The sequence below is a fragment of the Helicoverpa armigera genome, chromosome 22, assembly GCF_030705265.1.
Source record: "Helicoverpa armigera isolate CAAS_96S chromosome 22, ASM3070526v1, whole genome shotgun sequence".
Taxonomy (NCBI): domain Eukaryota; kingdom Metazoa; phylum Arthropoda; class Insecta; order Lepidoptera; family Noctuidae; genus Helicoverpa; species Helicoverpa armigera.
In genome coordinates this window covers 2,962,649-2,982,254 of record NC_087141.1, presented here as the reverse complement: position 1 = coordinate 2,982,254, position 19,606 = coordinate 2,962,649, and the positions used below count along the sequence as shown (strand labels likewise).

Genomic DNA, 19,606 nt, shown 5'->3' with positions numbered 1-19,606 from the left:
AGTTATATGGAAAACAAATTATACAGGTTTTAATAAATAAGTTTATTCTTAGAATATATAACAGTTAACAGATTAATTATCTCAGTCACTATCAGAGTTCTCTGCTAATACTACACCTTGTATACTTCTTGGATCAAAAGTACTTTCAAAGCATCGTTTGAACACAGACTTAATCATTGTTCTTGCAGCAGGAGATGCTGGTATGTTATCACAGTCCATTAAATCTGGCATTCTTTCTTTATCTTTGGCACTATTATTATTAACACTTCCATTGAATTTATTACTAACATCATTTTCACCAGGTATGTCTACAAAGTTGAATAGATGTGAGTCTTCATCTAGACATTTTGCAATGTCCACATCCAAATGAGGTTTCTTTTTAGCAGAACCTTGGGTGCTGGTGTCTTTCCGTTTGTTTCTCTCAACATTAGTACGCTGTGTTGATGTAGTTTGTGATGCATTGTCAGGTTTTGTGGTAGCTAACACAAAGTGTGCTTCAAAAGTGGTGCCATTGTGTACTATAAAAACTGCTGGCCTTCCTGTAGTCTCAAAATGTAGTTGCAAAGGTAAATTGAGGGCTTCTGAAAATGTAAGCAAGGCTCGGAATTCTTTCAGTGAGAATGTTATAGTTGTTTCTGATCCTATGAGATAGCTGTCGAATTCTGCTGGCTTCAGACTTATCTGTGTTCTGATAATTTTGGTAAGGTCTATACTACAGTCTATGTAGTTGCGTAAAATAAAAGATTGTGATGTTACTTCTAACGTCACCTGATCATCAGAACTTTGGAAGTTGTTGAGCGCATCCGACAATATTCTTTGTGGAGATGTTATTCTGAAAAGTTTTAGAAAATGTTATAGAATTCAATTTATTATGGATAAAGTTTATGAAAACGGTTGAAAAGATTTTGTGAACCATACCTATTTGGTACGGAATCCTTCGTATATACTGCTTGCATTGCCTTACAATCTAGGATCGATACAAAATGTGTTTTGACGATTCCATGTCTGCATTTCAACTGGAATATTAACTTACAGGATTCTGGATCTAATTTTATTTCTAAGTTTTCAACTTGCTTTTCTAAGTGAGTAGGTGATTTAAATGTGTTTAGCGCAGATTTCATAGATATTTTACACTTCAATCCTTCATTATCTTCTGTAGAGTAATAGTTGTAGTTGAAGTATGAGAAGAAATTCTTGTTAAACTTAACCATAGCATACGCCGATTCAGCTGCATTTAGTGTTCGTAGCAATATACAATCTGAGAGAGACTCTAGGTAAAGTTCGTCCCCGAATCTTGCAAGGGCATGAACAGTTCTCGCTAAAACTAAAACAAATTGTACGCAGGTTAGTAACTTAAAATCATTCAAGTTATTAAATATGATTTTGTTTCGAAATATTAAGATACTCGCCTTTAACATTTGCTCCTGGTACATGGCATTTCATTTTGCAATGAGGTATTTATAAGATATTATTAATTTTTACAATATTTCAGGAGATATACGATCATTTCGCGTTGTTTTTATAATGCTTTTGCTCTCCGCATCCGCACTTCTGTTTTGATTTGACAGATAGACGTGCTGTCAGATTTTCGGAAAAGCAGCTGCACAGATTATAGATCTGCTGACAAAATCCCCAAAAACGGCCAGCCAGAGCCATTGCCAGAGCGCATAATAAAATCCTTTTGGCTGCAGACGAGGGAAATCGGAGATTTTAGTCAGTAAAAGATGTAGTACATTCATAAATATGTCACCTTCAGACAGCAAAAACAAGCAAATGGTATAGCCTTCCAGCTGGAAAGTCCGCCTTGATTTACACTTTCAAAGCCATTTCAGCATCACTGTTTCCTCATTTCAGCTAATATGTAACAGCGAGAACCCAAAGGTACATAGCATTTATACAAAATCTTTTTGACAGACCCATACCTACTCAAACATAGATAATAGAAACTCAAAAGAAAAATTAATCAAGTCAGTCTGCCAGTGAAACCGGTACGGGGCGTACGCGTCGCCGCATACGAGGTGCCGGATATAAATCAACACGAGAGAAAGTTCGTCAAATTGTTACCAAAAAGTGTTTCAGAAGAATATTGTAACAAAAGAATAAGGATAAAATGGCATCAAGCGGTAAGCCCTCCGCTTTAATTAATAACACATCTGACATGTCCATGGAAAGTGAGCTAAATTACCGTTAGTCAGTATTATAATACTATGTATTTTTATTGCCATGTATGTAGGTAGCGGCCCAGTTTAATATAAAAATGATTTTGATTGAAGCAGAGGTTTCTCATTATTTCTACTTACCTTTTAATATTGATGTGACGGCCTTACGTTTTTATTGATTTTTTACGTCAATTTTTCTCAGCAAAATACTAATTGTACGGTCAACAAAACAACGCTATTTTTTCTACGCAATATCTGAGTTGACACAAAATTATGCGTTGTATGTTATGTGGTGCATTTCATTTGTGTTCTTTTATTCTTTTTTATATTAAGAATGGAACCACAACATCTTCGTTTTAGAGGGTAGTTATACCTGCCTACTTAGTGTCCGATTACCCCTATAACATCATTTGGTATCATATTGATCAAAGGCAGGTGCTAGTAAATAAACATACGAGTTTATTATCTCTGCCAATTTTAGATACCGGTGTATGTTTCGATTTTTTCTAGTTATCTATCTGATATTCTCTTTTACATTATTGTTGACCAACGCCAAAGATTGAAATAGCTACCTATAGCAGTTCCATTATAGTGTAGGTAGATGATTTGTTACCTTTTTCCTGTTCACGTACAACAATCAAGTACTTCTTATTAGCTACTGTAATTTTACGAATATTTGGGACGAATTACTGTCAATTAGGCACAAATCAAATCAGTACCTATGAAGTAACCTTTATTTTATTCTCATCAAAACAATCTTGAAAAAGCTATGTACAATACGTTGCTAAAAACAATTAAATAACATGATCGATATACGGTCCATTTTTTATGAAATACTTTTTGAAATTGTGTTCGTTTTTCAAAAACTCGAAGTTCTCTATGGTTGAGTTAGAGACGTGCCAGGCCATGATGAGTTTGCACGAGCCATCCTTTTCGATGCAGTACTCTAGAGGCAGAGAGGCCGCGGCTGAACTTCTATGCGGATAAAAACTGTATTCAGACAATATTCTTAAGCCACATTCTAGGTTGTTTTCAGCGAGGCTTTTGACGATTCCTGTAAAATAAGAATTAATTATAAATCAGGGATACAAATAGCTTAAAGACTATAGGTATCAGGTATCGTCAGTCCAACTACAAACGTGTCTTAACGCCACAGCAAAATTTGACTAATTTTGTCCCTAAAAATGATTTTGGCCCACTACCATGATCATTCTGTAACAAAATAACTTAAGCCTGTGTTTAGAAGTTCATTAAAAATTATGAGAAGAGTATCCATTTAATATGAAATTCATGTTATTGCAAAATTGTTTTACCTAATTCAAACAAATGAGGTTCTATTTTTAGTGAGTTTGAAACGCAACATGCCCATTCGTTAAAGCTATTTGACCTCGAACGATCCTGGCTAAAGATTATAGAGGTAGTAGGTGCAATGGCCATTTTGGGGCCTAACAGGTTTTTAAACTATCATTATAAGCTTGAGTGAAAAACTATAATGTGACGAGTTTAATTAAAAATGTTGTTTAAAATATTACTGCCTGCTAGTCGACTATTTTAGTCTAGTAGGTTTTTTCATGAACATATGCTAATACTGTTCGAAGAAATAAAATGTTTATATTCACGACTAGCTGTACTTTCCATACCCGGATTAAATATATCACCTACTCGGGGATAAGCTTTTCAACAGTGACAGAATTTTTCAAATCGGTTCCGTAGTTTCGGAGCCCTCAGTTTACATACATACAAACAAAATATGTTTCCTCCATTGACATTTACCTACATGTTATGGTTTCCTCTTATCATATTAGTATAGATTAACTTACCATCTTTACACGTCTCATTGACGAGTTGCCTGGTGACGCTCATGTATCGCTCCAGCGTGATGTTGAAGGTTGGCTTCAGGCAGAGGTATTCATCCTCCTTGTATTCAAGCGCCCTCTTGGTAGGAACCACGTCGTATTTGATGATGGAGTTGAACACACATGGATCCTGGACGGTTGCTACCTGAAAACATATGCCAATTGGTTTGTTTCATCTAAATACATAATTAGAAAGTTCCTTCGTTTTAGAATTGATACAAATATTACAATGTTGAAGAGTTTGTTAAAAAAGGCTAATCTCTGGAAATGGTACTGGCTCTGGCTTAGCCCATTTATCCAGGAAGGGAATGGTCGCGCTACTTTTTATTTGGATGCGTAGGCAAATCCATCGTGAATCCCAATAATTGACAAGAGAGATTAGAATAAAAACTTTTAATTCGGCTACGTAGGTAAATCGATCTCCCGCGAATCTTAATAATTAAAAGTACAGGGCTTAGAATAGAACCCTGAGACACTCCCTTTACTGATACCATGGTACGTAATAGGTCCAATAATGGTCTTGTTATGTAATTGCTACAATTTTATCATTATCTGAATATGATAACACAGGACTTAGCAACATTTATTCTGCATTAGGTAATCTTTAATCACATGTAAGTATTTTTGGAAGTCTGGCAGTCATAAAATGCTAAGCATACATATTAAGCATGCATTTTAGGTTCTCATATCATGAATCAGACTTTGAACTTTTGAAGCTAAAGTTAAGGATGAAGATGAAATAGAATAAGGTAGCAGAAGAATCTAAATTGGAACTGTGGAAAGACGGAAAAATAACACTGTTAAACAATCTAGATGCCTGGCAGACAGATGTACCATCTGAACTTTATAAAAGAAAGTACCTGCGTGCGCATAGGTTTTACTTTAATCTCTGTCTGGACGCCAACCGCTACCAATGCATTATATTATCACAATATTTTTGTGACCCATGGTAAAAAAAAATATCTTAGGTAATGATTGCGTTAAGTACTTAAACTTTAAATATGGAACATCAAACAAGAAGTTTTATTGCATAACTCCTGCAAAAATAAACACGTCGAACTTGCGGCGAGTTTGTAATGCGGGCACGAGACCGCTGTGTGGTTAACGTGATGGTGCCAATACTCAAATTGGACCGGTAAATCTTTTTATTGCCAGTAACGATGATCAGCATATTTTTGTATACATTAACTTCTTAAATTCTTTAAGCTTTGACATTGATTTGTTGTTTGAATCTTTAGTTTTTTGTAATCCCTACGGAAGTTACTTCAATGTATCATTATTAGGTAAATACTGGGTGTGGGTTTCGGGCTTCATGTCATTTTCTACCACCCACATGTAAATCAGACTTAAATGTCTCTAAAATTATCTGTCACATACAGACTGAAGAATAAATAATTAGGTTGGTTCTAGAGTTTTTACTAAGATCTACCAGTCATCTGAGGCAGCAAAATTGAATCTAGTTTCAAGGCCGTGGAAACCGGCTTGCGATGCGAGGTTCCTTCACACGAAACAAACGATGTGGGAAGGTGTTATTAAACTTAATACATACCTAGCCAAGAAAGCCGTCGCACATGGTTTAATCAAAAAACATATTTTTGCAATCACAGTCAGTTATTTAGATACATAATGGATAACAATATACATGCGTTGTTAGATGTTATATCGTTTGATTCATATGAAGATTGTATGTAGGATGTAATATGTAGAAGCACAGTATTCAAAGATATTATTTACACCACACTAGAAGTTTATACTAAGTATATTGAATGAGTGAGTATGATAAATGTGCCACGTTTGAGTTCAAGCACCGAGTTCGAGCTTTAAAGGACACTCTTTGTGAGAAGAAATACTTGACACAAATAAAGGACCACTGCTGCTCTAGATGTCCACAACTCAAAAATGTTTCATTTAGTTAGCGAAACGAGGATCTGGGCGTTTATTTGTTGGGCTTTACTTAATTTCCGGGATAATCCAAACAAAAAAGCTTTGACTGCAAACAGTCCATATTTTGGAACTCTTGTACTATAAAATGTACCATGGAACGAGGTAAAGACATCAAAAGCTCAGACTTATGTTTAGAATAGATAAAGAACAGTAAACTTACCTCTCTCCCGATGCATCTTGGTTCCGAGAACAATCCGTTGAACATATTAGCCTGGCCAGCTAACGGAAACTGTATCATTCCATTGCAAAGAGTCCAGCGTCCATCCCGAATGATGTAGGAGCGAGGCACCTGGCTCATTGTCGTTACTGTCAGTGTGGATACTCCTGACCTAAAAACGAGTAAAAAGGATGCATTTTCATAATTGTTTGATTCGATTTTCAAAACGATTCCTAGCTGTGTCTTCTGAGGTCTCCTCAGCTCAAGCAGAGAAGGATTGAGCGATCGATCAGTCATTGGTTTCGTGAGACCTGAGTTTACCATATCTATTGGTATTTTTATTTTATTCGCAGTCGAGTCTCTAATCATACAAAACTAATCATTTCCATATTTTGACCTCGTGAACTGAGTTCCAATTCAGCCTATCCTTATCAGCAATTATTATTAGGAATGCAAACTAACATGTTAGTGATAAATAATGTCTAAATGCCTACATTGCGGAAAATAGCTCTATCACTCTACCTAAGCTCAGTATTTATCGACCTTTCTAGAAATCGTAGGTACCTACTTAGGTACCTAATTTCTGTTTCTCCATGGTTTTGGTCGGCAGCGTGTTGGCATGCGAGCTTATATTTAATTTATTAATTAGATTAGATTTGGCCACCTCATGCCGTGTCCTGTTTAAAAATGACTGATTACAATTACTATTATATCTTTATTCCAATCTTTGTAATGCAAAGTAAGTTCTAGTGTTGGTAGGCATCGATATTTTAGACTAACTAAACTTGCTGAATAATTCGACTTACCTATGTTCTGGATACTCAAGCTACTTATCATAACAAAAAAAAGTGTTGTGGTTTATTTGTAGTCATGGAATCCGTAAAGATTTTTTATTTGCATGGGTCTAAATTCGGCAAATACATGTTAACACAGCTTTAAGCGATAAGATCTTGGGTCAAATACATATCTACATTATGTTTGGCTTACATAATTAAAACATATTATATTCTATTCTTCCCATACTATCAAAAAAACTTGGGCACAATTGAGCGGAATATATTAAACAGAATCGGGAAGATTACTGTTTTTGTATGAGCCCGTAAAAGGTCAGTTGGTAACCTTAGGGGCGGAGTAAATAAGTGCAAAATCGACTCGGAAGCTAGATTTTAAGTCTGAAATTACTACATTACACTATACACACTAAACTATAGTAACATATTGTTAATACCACTTTACCTGCCATTTGTGATAGCGTGTTTCAACACATTCTCACGACCAATCAAATCGGCTATTTGTATTTTCAAAGTTTCTGCTAACACCTTTGCAGTTCGCAGCGTCTCCTCCAATTTAATCTTCAAGTTAATAGCCGACAACTGGTTGGGCTGTTTGGGATGTTCCGAGTTATCAACCAGCTGCATCTTTTTGTTTTCTTCCGGCTCCTGAGTCACTTGAATCATCCTTAACTCTGGATCGGACCTCCTATGTGATGGTAGCCCTTTGCTAAAAATATTAGACTGCTGGATTTAAATGGAAAGGGAAGTGTCTCTGACGCTTGACAATGATCTAGTTATATTATGTCATCTCTTGTTGCGTGTAGAAAAGTTGTAACAATTAAATGATAAAATTAACTTACAATTGATTTTGTAATGGCCCCATCCATTCTGAAACCTGTGGAATTAATAATGATGAAGACACTTCATTTTATCATCAGTCGTCGGCGTACTTCATCCACAACAGCAGTCGCAATTAAATAAATTGATTAGGTATATTTAAGATTAGTAAAGTTTAAATTCGGTAATTTCTTTATCATTATGTATGGGCACTCAGCCAGTAGAAACTCGGCCAACAGTTTTTATAGAAAGCGGTTTTGCTCAAGATTGGGACTGCAGGCAGAAAAAATATACAAACATTAATATAACTGTTTTATTCTTACCCAGTCCGAGCTACCTAAGCGCGACGATAATAAAAATATAAATAGTTGAACGAAAATAAACTCCATGTTGGTCCTAAGCCTTGTGTGGCTTTACTCTGAACGTAGACATCGAAATGCGTATTGTTTCTGAAATGTTTACAAATTCACTGATAAGTGCCCACCAATGGTAATTGTTCAAAACCATTGTTACCATTATGTACTGCGCTTTTTGAAAAAAAGTAGCTGCACAGGTGGGAAAACTTCATAGATAGCTTAAGGATATTGAATATAGTTATGTCATCGTTCTTCTGGTTATTTGCCTTTAACGAAAGATTTATTTATAACACAACATTTAAGAATTAAAACGTTTTAGTACCGAGGTAAATATATGGGTGTTCCACAAGGAACTCCTTTAGGCACTCTCTTTGCCTGTGTTTAATAGACTTAACACATGCGTTCGATACGTAGGTATTGTCTCAAACTCGCATCTGTTTAATCAATAATATTAATGTTTTAAAACGTATTGCAAGTCCGAATTCGGTTGCTGGTGTTATTTCTACGCAGCATTATTACAGCAGTAGCTGTATTTATTTTTAGATATCGATTTTTCGAAGTCCGCTGGTGGTGCGTGACTGCTTTTTCTTTCCAATCAATTTGGACCGTGTCGTAAGAAGCATAATACAATATTATGGTATCCCAATTATAAGTGCTATAACTAGAAACATTGACAGAATATCCATCACATGGCTAGAGGTAATTTGTACAAAATTGAAATGAGGTTTCCCAAAAACAGGATAATTGGTATTTAGGCATACAGGCTTGAGAAGTTCAGATAATGGTTCAGTTTTTGAAATTTGATTTGATTTGGTTTGAACTGGAATTAGAAAATGTTGTTAAAGTTGTGAATTTATATTTATTTGGAGTTTTATGGTATGTTTGTTTTTGTTACAGCGGAAGCGTTTGTGAACGCTCTCCTGACGAAGGAGGCGTTAGAACAGCCGTCAGACCAAGTGAAGCCAGATGAGTTGGTCATGGAACTGCCAGACTGGTTCGACGAGAAGAAATATAACAAGTAACTATGGTGTTCGACTAAATCATGACTAAAACTGTTAGACCGAAAAATTATACATAATTGCTACAGCAGTATGTGCCTACCTATTGTCAATTGTCATTTATTGAGCTAAAATGAAATATTTCTAAACATATATTACTCTACCGTGAGTCCGCGAAAATTCGATCTTTGACCAATACAAATTGCTGTGGTTATTTCGAACTTCGCTGGATAGACTGATTAGATACTTTAAAATAATTTTTAGGTACCTGTCTATATGACAACCGGTGGTTTTTTTCCTATCGTCATATTAGCGAATCAAGACTTTAAATTCGCTTGTCGTTACAAAAACGATAACACGTAAAAAATACATAATAATCATTATACATATTTGTGCAATACGCTTATTAGGTCCTATCTATAGATACAAGCACTTCCTTAAAGGAAAAAAAATCGAATCTTTTGTCAATTCACGTCGCGACATGTACCTAAGATATTTGCATGCAATCTTGGATGTTTTGATATTTAGTAAAAACCTCGTTTTTCCTCGAATTTTTGTCACATAACGTAATCACTTTAACTTCACGCTATGTTCATAATCAACATTTAATCCATAATCTTAAGATTAAGACTATTTGTTTATACAGGTATGCATAGACCTAAGTGTCCCTAATAATTTATTTAACAGTCAGTGACTTAAATTAGCGCAACCTACCTATAATTCAATTAAGTAGTTTCGCTTATTCTCTTCATTTCATAATCTAGGATAGATATGGGTTAAATAACTAGGAAGTCCTGTGAGTTACTATTCCTTATTATTATCCTTGTTCATAGAATATTACCTAAAGTATGTTTACAAGGTCGGGTAAGTTAAGTAGGATCCAATTATCCTCTCTATTTCGTAGACATGTTCAAATGGACAGCCACGTCAATTCTATCATTAAAGTAGACGTACCTTTTCAACTAAACGAAGTTGAATATATGCCAAATCTCATGAATGGACTGCATCATTATTAAGCCACCGTTTACGTCATTGATTTGAAGGTCCAAAACCGAACCGAAATAGGTAAAACCAAGACGTGCGAACGAAGTGCGAACTGGGTGAACTATATGTGATGGCGTCCCGGCCGATTCCGGTCATAGGTTCTCATATAAAGATCAGTCGGTTGTGCCGGACGTATTAGTGCACAAACAAATGGATTATAAGTAAGGCCGCCCACGTTCGATGATTGTGATAGCCAAATTGCAAAACACACTTACAAAAAGTAAGTCAAAAATCGGTCCGACAGTCTGACGTGGACAGGTTGCCTTAAAGCAACCGACATCATGCTTAATGGAAACAAAAGCTTGATTCAAGTATATTTTTCCTACAGGGGTCGCAAATTCTACGCAGAGAACTCTTTCTCATTAAGTTCTGCGATGCTGATGGGACTGGTGGCAGTGTTCTCGGTGCCGTCCATCTTGAAGGTGCTGGCTGGATCCCGCCGCTCCAACTCCGTTTACACGGCCTACAGACGTTATCTCTCCACACTGCTGCATACCATTTCGTGGTTTGAGCATGAACTCAAGCCTGGGACCATGTAAGTTCAAAAGAAACGAATTCTGCAGTTTTATAAGATTTGTTATAAAACAAATTTGTTTGTAATCTCAGGGACATCCGATAAAAAAAAAAACAATGTTAGTAAGCCTACTTTTGAGCCGTGCACCCAGTAGTTCCCACGGGACGCGGGTGCAACCGCTGGCGAAAGCTAATACTTTTTGTATAGATAGAGCAATGAGCCAGCTCAACATAACTGCGCCTTTATCTAGTCAGCAAAATTGCCATAAACATACAGTTTTGAACTTCGGACTTTGGTGTTCTATGTAATATTACTTACCTATATGTACAGTGATTAGGGAAAATTGTTTATACCTACTGTAGACATAACGGTGGGTAGTAAAAACCGATAACGAGGATTAAAAATAATTTATCAGTAATCAAGTATTTACCCATCAATCACCTACGTTTTTATGACTGAGGCTTTTATCAAAAAGGAAATAATTAGGCCCCTAATTACTTCCATCTGTGTTGCTGATACAATATTTCGTTAAAATAACGAATGCCTTATTAACAATACGTGTACCTACCAGTAAACATGGTGCATTCATTTTTCTTGAATCCTTCATCCCTTAACTATCTTTAAGCGCACTTAAATAGTCTTTACGACAAAGAACATTCTGCTAGCATCCATACCTATTATAAACGTATTACATCTTTTAATTTACTTCTAATGATTAATGATCGTCAATACTAAGACAAAGTTCAATGCAACAGATCATGGAAGTCGCTATACGTGGTGCGAACGCGTCACATAAAGGCAACGCTTGCCTCCAAACTCAAGGGCATCGGACTGGTCTCACAAAGGGACATGGCGCTCACACAATTCGGCTTCGTCGGGTTTTGTATGCTCAAACCTGATAAGTTTGGGATCAGGCAGCTGAAGGAAGGTGACTGGGACGCCTACAATTATGTTTGGAGAGTCATCGGGCACATGATCGGAATTGAAGACAGGTTAGTTTAATTTATCATATTGCTTTCCTAGGCGGTCATCATCATCATCCTCTTGCCTCTATCCTATTTTGTTGGGATCGGCGTAGCATATTTTCTCGTAACATTAGTGGGTCACCATATGAAAACTTTATATATGCAAATAAAAACTGATCCTTTGGCAGTCAAAAAAAAGCATAACTGTTATTGATAGAGCCGACATTATCATATTACTATTGACCCCACGCAGCTGTATGAAAATAACTTCAGTATCTTACCTCCCTACTTACTTGCAAACACTTTGGTGATTAGAATCTTAAACGCAGGTACTTTCTTATAATGTAACGAATCTTTGACCTTTTAACTATAGAGAAATATACGTAAACCCACAGATAAGCCAAATCCGTAGATGAAGTTATCAAGATAAGATGACTTTAATAGAAAACACACGTTCAGTACAACATCTAAATTCTTTCAGATACAACATCTGCCGGGAGACATTTGAGGAGACGCGCGAAGTGTGCCAGCTTCTCTTAGACAGAGTATACACCCCGTGCCTGGAGAATGTTCCAGAATACTTCGAGCACATGGCTCGTGTCATGCTGGACGGCTTGTGGTCCGTCAACCCGACGGTGGACACCGACGGCTTCCTGTACTGGTGCCGAGTACTGGCTGACGTGCCCGGCTATATCTATACCGAGACTGACAGGATACAACTGCAGGCTAAGTTGAGGAAGCACTTGAAAGGGAAATCTCTTGATACAGGTAAGATTTCGTTACTAAGAGTAAAATTATTCAATTTACCAAAAGCGTATTAAAGTTGCTAACTACTTCTAGACCCTTCTGTTTTTGGTCTGGTGTATCCGTAGGCACAAAAATAATGCTAATGTACTCTTTTACTTTGATCGACAGGCGTAGACTCGACAGAGCTAATGTGCAAACCAGAAGTGGATGGTCTTCCCAAACTGGCGCCTCGTCTCCTCTACTACAAAGACTACGACACCATAGAGACGGCTCCTTGCTACAAGCAGCTGACCTTCAAGGCTAAGTACAAGATGTTCTTGTACAACCTCTACATGGTCATATACTCCTCGTACCTAGGACGATGGTACTTCAACCTGAACTTCCAGTTCAGCGTTCTACTCATGAGGTACTTCCCCTACCTGGCCTTCTTCAGATTTGGCATCAAGAAGTCCTTTGTCAACATTTTTGAGGAGGACCCTATAGACGACACCGCGCCTAAGACGAACGCTGAATATAACAAGCCGTATTCGCCGGAGCCCTGGTACAAGGCTGCACTCAGCTTAATTTGGTAGTACACGTACATTCTACCTGACGAGGTAAACAGTGATTATCGATATGATATATGCTCTGTGCACACAATCAGCAGTTTTATTCGTTTATAACGCGATAAGTGGATAAAGACCTCATTGTTTCAATGTGACTGACTTGGAGGACAGTTTTTATACCAAGTTTAGCTTTGTAGAAATATTTATAATGAGTATTATTTGGACATTCCTTAATGTTAAGGATGATGAAGGTGTCGGGACATTTGCTGGTATAGTTTTATATACAATTTATTTTGAATGACGTTAATAGCAATAATGTATAGGTACTGAGTGACTTGCTATTAATTAGCAAGCCGACTTATAACGACATCATATCAATCATTTTTATCTTATGAATATCAGATAATTTATTTATTACTTGGACATAATATTTATTGACATACATAATCATAATGTGTATTGCATTTTTGATATAGTTAACTGGCAGGCTTAGAGTTAAAATAGATTTAAATGTGCAGGGTTATTAGGGAATATTGTTACCTACATATTAAATCTTTATGTAGAGTAATTAGCACAGTATAAGTGTACATAAATAGAATATGAGATGCAATATTGACGATATCACGTTTTATAAGATTAGTCAGATGGAACGGACTAAGATAACATAAATAATTATTTATGTGATAATTATCCGTATATCCGTAACGTGATGGAAACTGTGTAACCAATACATTAGTTTCACAAACAATGAAATGCAAGTCTATGGTTACCAGAAAGCAAAATAATACCTAAGTATCTGTATAATGAATACTATGTATTTTATAAATACACTGATATTGTGATATTGACGCGAACAATGCATTATTGTAAATATTTAATAAGCACAGCATGTAATTTGTTACATTGCTGTGGATTGAGATTGTAATTTAATGTTAATAACAATTGAATCATATTTAATTGTCAATTTGCAATTATTTAATATTAATAAGAATCTTTTTTGTGGTCGTTTGTTCATAATATAATAATAATATTCCGCACAATGTTCAATTAATTTACCTATTTATGTAACTTGAATTAAAATTGTTAACGTCATGATGACGATGCAATATTATGCAACATTTGCACAGCGTTTATTGAGTAAGAAAATGCATTTTATCTAAAATGCAACGATTAATGACAATTTTTTTATTTATTTGGTAGTCGAATTTTGTAAACACTACTACCTAAACTGTTGACGTTTTATTCTGAAAAAATAAATAAGATTATTTGGAATGCAAACAGTTTTTTTATTTTTTTATCATAAGTTGGACAGCTACTTCTTCTTTCGTGTCGATGACATGTCTTATAGTGTAGCTACACTTTGTCAGCCCAATATGCCGCCACAGCGAGAGCACGGCCGGATGCGCTCATAAGGTCCGCGAGCATGTTTCAGGGCACATTGGACATGCGATTTAGCTACTGAATATTATACCATGAAATTAAACAAAAGTTCACCTAAAACCCTAATTTATTTAAAGAAATCCTGAGCTTTTAGCCTTGTTCTCTTAGCCACATTGATCTGTAGTAGATTGTCAGTAAGGTCCTCAGTGACGCCGGTGTTGTTGACGCTGCCGGCGCGGGAGGGGCGCGGGGAGGGCCGCGCGGGGGCGACGAGGCGGCGCTGCGGGGTGGGGGTGCGCTTCGGCGAAGCATGGGACAGTATGCCCATGTCATTGGGAGTTAACCTCAAACGAGGTGACAGTAAGTGTTTTGCCGCCAATTTCCGCGCCGCCGGTGACATACTGGCCAATCGTTCGGTGTTCGATCTGAAACTATAAAGAAAAAAAGTTGTTTATTCGATTTTTAAAGCTGGGTTCAGCTCGTGCCAAACTTAATGGCGGTTTGAAGTATCGTAATTATTGACAGCTGTCAGTAGCGGATGTGGATATGAGTGCTCTGAAGTTAGCTGCAAGCCGCCATTAAGTTTGCCGTGAAATATGTATGTACCTGTTTCAAATGCTGCCTACATCTACCCTATGAAGTTTACTGTTAGTCAATATGAAACACTTACGGCTTAGGGCTTGGCACTTCCTTAACCTATCTTACAACTTGTTTGTTGACTGTAATTAAACAAACAGTTCAGTGTGACGACGATGATGATGCAATTTTTAATAGAGTATTTTTATCAGTAAGTTTTTTAATCAATTGATCCGATGTTTTTAAGTTATCTCTACTAATTATCGTCTAATGCCACACGGTGTATCGAATATCTACAATAGCCTCTAATGACGAATCGTTCCTATTTTTAATGATAACTTGTGATCAATGTAGGTAGATGAACGTCAAAGCGTTACATAACTTTCGTTTGGCAGTATATTTTTCATCATTTCAGTTTCCAATCTAATCACGAATTCAAAATAGTAACTAAGTTGGATTGCTTTGTGCCAATTTTTATCAGAATCCTACGCTGAGTCCGTAAAGGCACCATCACACCATCACTATTGAATCGATTAGAAGGATGCGGGAAACTACAATATTCCCAACCCGAAATGACGTGTATGCTACAGAGGAAAAGTATGTATTTTTGTTTGTGTAATGATTAAACTGAAAAACTACCGAACCGATTTGAAAAGTTCTTTCACTGTTGGAAAGCTACACTTTTACCAAGTTACCATAGGCATAACATTTGCTATATTTTATCCTGGTACGGGCAGTAGCTCCCACGCGACGCGGATGAAACGGCGGGTAGGGTATAGTAGGCTATATTTCGTCCAGGTTCGAGAAGTTGGTGAGTATAGTTACCTAGGCGTGGGCGGCAGTTGCCTGGGTGTGGTGGGGCGGCGGCGGCGCGCGGCCTGCTCGGCGAGCTGCAGCGCGATACGCTCGCGCGACCCGCCCTCCAGCATGCGGTAAGCTGCGCCCGCGCCCACACTGAGAACAACATATGAAGAAAGTTTTTATAACGGGATAAAAATATTTATGGTAGGATTTATAAGGATAGTTTTCCCCACTGTCCGCATGAGCATATCAATTGTACTACTTAAAGAAGTTGGTTTGAATGGATTATCAAACTAGACTGCGGTCTATGTGCTCAAAAATATAAAACAACAAAATATTTAATCATCCGATTTTTTATTATTGTTAACGGAAGCAGTTGTAGTAGTATGTAGTATTAAGTTAGTTCATCTATACTGAAGTTAGGGGGAAAGTTAGTTAAATACTTACGCAGGCAATGGCGTATCTCCCCCATCTAGCCGGAATGGGGTTCCCTCGATCTCCCCCCACGTCATGAGCGGCGAGGCGTCGGGCCCCTCGCCGGGCCGCGGCGACGGAGTGCCCACGAAGGCGTAGCCGCCGCCAGGCTCCGCGCTTATGCTGACACCGTCCACGCCTATCTTGCCTGTTACACTTGCATCCTGGGGAGTAGAGTTTAGAGAGCAGTTAAGCTTGGTGTTGATCAAACTATAAAACATTTATTCACAGTCACCACTTCCATTGTAGTTTTGCTAGAAGAAAGTGGCGCAACATGGTTTGATAACATTTGTATAACATGGATTTGGAACCAGATTGTTTGTATAACACGGTGTTTAAAATAGGGGACGTAAAGAAGAGTAGAAGGTGCATCAGATTGTGACACAAAAGAGATTAAAACCTCTAGGTACTTTGTACTTTCTCTTGAATTACAATAATGTTACACAATATACTACCTCTGAAATCGATAAACGATAAAGGTTCCAACCACTTCCATTTAAATGCCGCCGGTCCATGTTTATATTTTTGGGAACTAGGGCCCAGTAACACATACGTCAAATTTTAAATTCAGTCATCGTAAATTACTAAAAATCCTCGAAAACACACATCACTCAAGTTTATAAGCAACACACTTTAGTATTCGTGCCTACCTGACTCCTCGCAATAGCGCTGATGGCCTCCTTATTCTTCACATGGTCGAAAGGCTCCACCTTGAGCCGGGTGTTCTGGTGGATGAGCTCGGGCTTCGGCGGCGGCCGCTGGGACTCCGCACCATCAGGCACGTACATTATGTAGTTCTTCGCCTTATAGCGCCATGTGTCTAACTGGAATACAAGTTTGTTTTTAAATATTTTTTAAGGCTACTTGCCATTTGCCAGAACATTTGCTTATGAGAAAATAACTAAGTATGCATGACTGTAATTGAAAAATCTACATTATTTAGGTAATCAATGTAGTCCATAATTACTTCTTATATAACAGTAAAACTTCCTTATAAACTTTCTCCATGTAAGGGTGTACTTTTGTAATTTGTTTTATGTATGTTTCCTACATACTCCCTTATGTATTCCCTTCTGAACTCCCTCTATATAGGTTCTCCATTGTATACTACTCCTATTATATCAGTCCTTATAAACCTCTGCTAGGTCCTCTCTTGTGTACTTCCCTCTCCCCATGTACTAACTACTAACTACAATAAATGGAATCCACTGATTGCTTGTCAAGTATCCACATTGGCTATTGCTAATTATATTCAATAAAACCATAGTTCCACCAGGCTTCTCCTGCAAGCAATGTGTGTAAATAGCAAAGACAATAGGATAACATATATTACCTCATGTGGTCTCTCAGTCTGGTCCGCTTGTTGCTCAATGGAAGGTAAGGCGAGCGCTGCGTCTGCGATGGCCGCTGACGTCACTTCCGCTTGAAGCTGTGTTGCCAGTTTAGCTGCACGCTTCTTATTCTCCAGTGCGATGACGCGGTCGTAACTCGCGTTGTCTTCGCTTGTGTGCGTGGAGAGGTATGAATCTGTTATAGGGAAAGTGGATTTTGTAGACTGTTGTTTCAAATAAAATAATAATGTGGCACGGTCCATGTAAAACCAGTAGAACCAAACCAAATATGGATGAGTACATCAGAGAAATCTATCCATCTCTGTAAAGGGGAGATAAATGTTTGTATTTAAATTCAGATTTTCCCATGATGTTAGTCATCACAGTGAAAAAGGTAAATTAATGACGAACATTGCCATTAGTCAAGGTATAAAAGAGTAAATAAGAATTAATAAACAGTTGCATCAAAATTTGAGCGGGCAATGAGGATCATACCTAAAGAGTGATTGTCTGTGATGTCTTTAGTTTTGTCTCTGGAACTGCACTCTGATTCTGTGTCTGATCTATCGCTTCGTATTGTAGGTGCTGCCGGGGAGAATGGCCGGTCCATGTGAGGAGTGTCAAATGTCGCCGGGGAGTTATCTGGAAATAATACAATATTGATGTCTTTGTAATGCACAGAATTAAATAGAAGAGATAATGGTAATTGATAAGTTACTGTTACTGTTACAGCCTTTTTATCGTCCCACTGCTGGGCACAGGCCTCCTCTCACACGGAGAACGATTGAGCATTAATCACCACGCTTGCTCAATGCTGGTTGGTGATTTCAGACTTTATAGTCCAGGTTTCCTCAAGATGTTTTCCTTCACCTTTTTATCAGCCATTGGTGTCCAAGATATATTTAGAAATTGATAAGTAGTGTTGACTAATTGAATGACATAATAAATATATTTAATTTGTAGCTTAAATATTCATCAATCATGTAATAACTTTGGTCATGCAAATTATGTAATGTTTTTATTTTAGTACACATTTTAACAATTAGATGATAACTTGTTATTGTATAGTGAAGTACATTATTTAAACCATCTAAATAGAGATAAATAACTTACAAGGTTCTGTGGGTGGTCTCTGGCCGTTGTACTTTCTAGTCAGTTCTCTCAGGCGCGCATAGTCTTTGTTCTCTGTGGCCTCCAGAAATTCATTCTGTGCTTTAAGTTTCTCTAAGTCTGGGAAAAAGTCCCTCTGTATAATTTTAGCTATGCCCTGAAAAATAATTTAATTTTTGTTTTCTTATTCAAACATCAACGTATTTCATCTTACTTTATTCCTACTGGAACAAGAAAAATACAATGGTAACCACATTGCATTTCGCATTTTTTATGCTGAACTCAAACCAGAGAAAATTAAGGTTAACTATTGCCCATTGTGTAAAGCAATAGGCATCAGTACATAACACATATTTTTCTAACAAGTATTAGTTATGTTGATGTATATTGGCATTAAGCTATTATTGGTCCTGATTGTCTTTCTCAAGTTCTCAGTTAATTGTATGTGCAAAGCAAGTTCTGTATGAAATATGCATTTAATATATTGTGAGATTATATTCTTCACAGCAAGCAATCTTGTCAAAAGTTATCATTACAACTATGTATCTTATTGTGTACCATGTTTAATGTATATTAGCAGTGGTTTCTCAGTGCATATCAGCTTTAAGAATATATAGAATACCAACCTCAACATAAACGTCTTCATCTAAAACTTGAGCTTTCTTCTTTTCCTTCTTTTTAGGGACTTTTGGAACCTTAAATATAGCACTTTCGTGTTTCAACAACTTCATATTTTCTAACGCCGCTGCACCGGGTCTAGGGGTTTTATTATCTCCCGACATGATGGCGAGTAAGTAGTCTAATATAAATATTGAATCTTTTTACACTCAAGGGAAGAAAATAATGAAATAATCACGAAAATAAATAATTCGACATCACATTGCGAAATTGACAACAAAACATTACAAAAAATACCACGAGCACGAGTGTCAGATGTCAAGCATGTTTGTCAATGTCAGTTGATATGTCATTGTCAATTGATACCAAAAATCATCGACCAAAAATTCGGAGTAAAATCCAATCCGGTCAAGTACGAGTC

General features: G+C 37.1%; 4 protein-coding genes across 4 annotated transcripts; 1 reads left to right on the top strand and 3 right to left on the bottom strand.

The window, feature by feature from the left end:
* Positions 1 to 24: 24 nt before the first annotated feature.
* Positions 25 to 1,583, bottom strand: LOC110370917 (cell cycle checkpoint control protein RAD9A). Its single transcript, XM_021326927.3, has 3 exons — positions 1,410 to 1,583; positions 919 to 1,324; positions 25 to 832 (listed from the first exon to the last, which is right to left on the bottom strand). Exons 1-3 carry the CDS (start codon positions 1,441 to 1,443, stop codon positions 82 to 84), a joined length of 1,191 nt encoding a protein of 396 aa, XP_021182602.3. The 5' UTR covers positions 1,444 to 1,583; the 3' UTR covers positions 25 to 81.
* Positions 1,584 to 1,949: 366 nt separating this feature from the next.
* On the top strand, positions 1,950 to 14,173 carry LOC110370868 (uncharacterized). The gene is made up of 6 exons (XM_021326858.3): positions 1,950 to 2,123; positions 8,980 to 9,100; positions 10,453 to 10,659; positions 11,394 to 11,630; positions 12,085 to 12,371; positions 12,519 to 14,173. The coding sequence occupies exons 1-6, from the start codon at positions 2,111 to 2,113 to the stop codon at positions 12,920 to 12,922; spliced, it is 1,269 nt and encodes a 422-aa protein (XP_021182533.3). The 5' UTR covers positions 1,950 to 2,110; the 3' UTR covers positions 12,923 to 14,173.
* LOC110370869 (uncharacterized) lies at positions 2,900 to 8,355 on the bottom strand. Its single transcript, XM_021326859.3, has 6 exons — positions 8,050 to 8,355; positions 7,750 to 7,784; positions 7,353 to 7,616; positions 6,120 to 6,288; positions 3,980 to 4,160; positions 2,900 to 3,213 (listed from the first exon to the last, which is right to left on the bottom strand). The coding sequence occupies exons 1-6, from the start codon at positions 8,113 to 8,115 to the stop codon at positions 2,954 to 2,956; spliced, it is 975 nt and encodes a 324-aa protein (XP_021182534.3). The 5' UTR covers positions 8,116 to 8,355; the 3' UTR covers positions 2,900 to 2,953.
* Positions 14,174 to 14,384: 211 nt separating the features above from the next.
* Positions 14,385 to 19,482, bottom strand: LOC110370847 (splicing factor ESS-2 homolog). The gene is made up of 8 exons (XM_064040689.1): positions 19,194 to 19,482; positions 18,571 to 18,724; positions 17,953 to 18,099; positions 17,460 to 17,653; positions 16,777 to 16,950; positions 16,100 to 16,290; positions 15,677 to 15,805; positions 14,385 to 14,706 (listed from the first exon to the last, which is right to left on the bottom strand). The coding sequence occupies exons 1-8, from the start codon at positions 19,347 to 19,349 to the stop codon at positions 14,403 to 14,405; spliced, it is 1,449 nt and encodes a 482-aa protein (XP_063896759.1). The 5' UTR covers positions 19,350 to 19,482; the 3' UTR covers positions 14,385 to 14,402.
* Between the last annotated feature and the right edge of the window lie 124 nt (positions 19,483 to 19,606).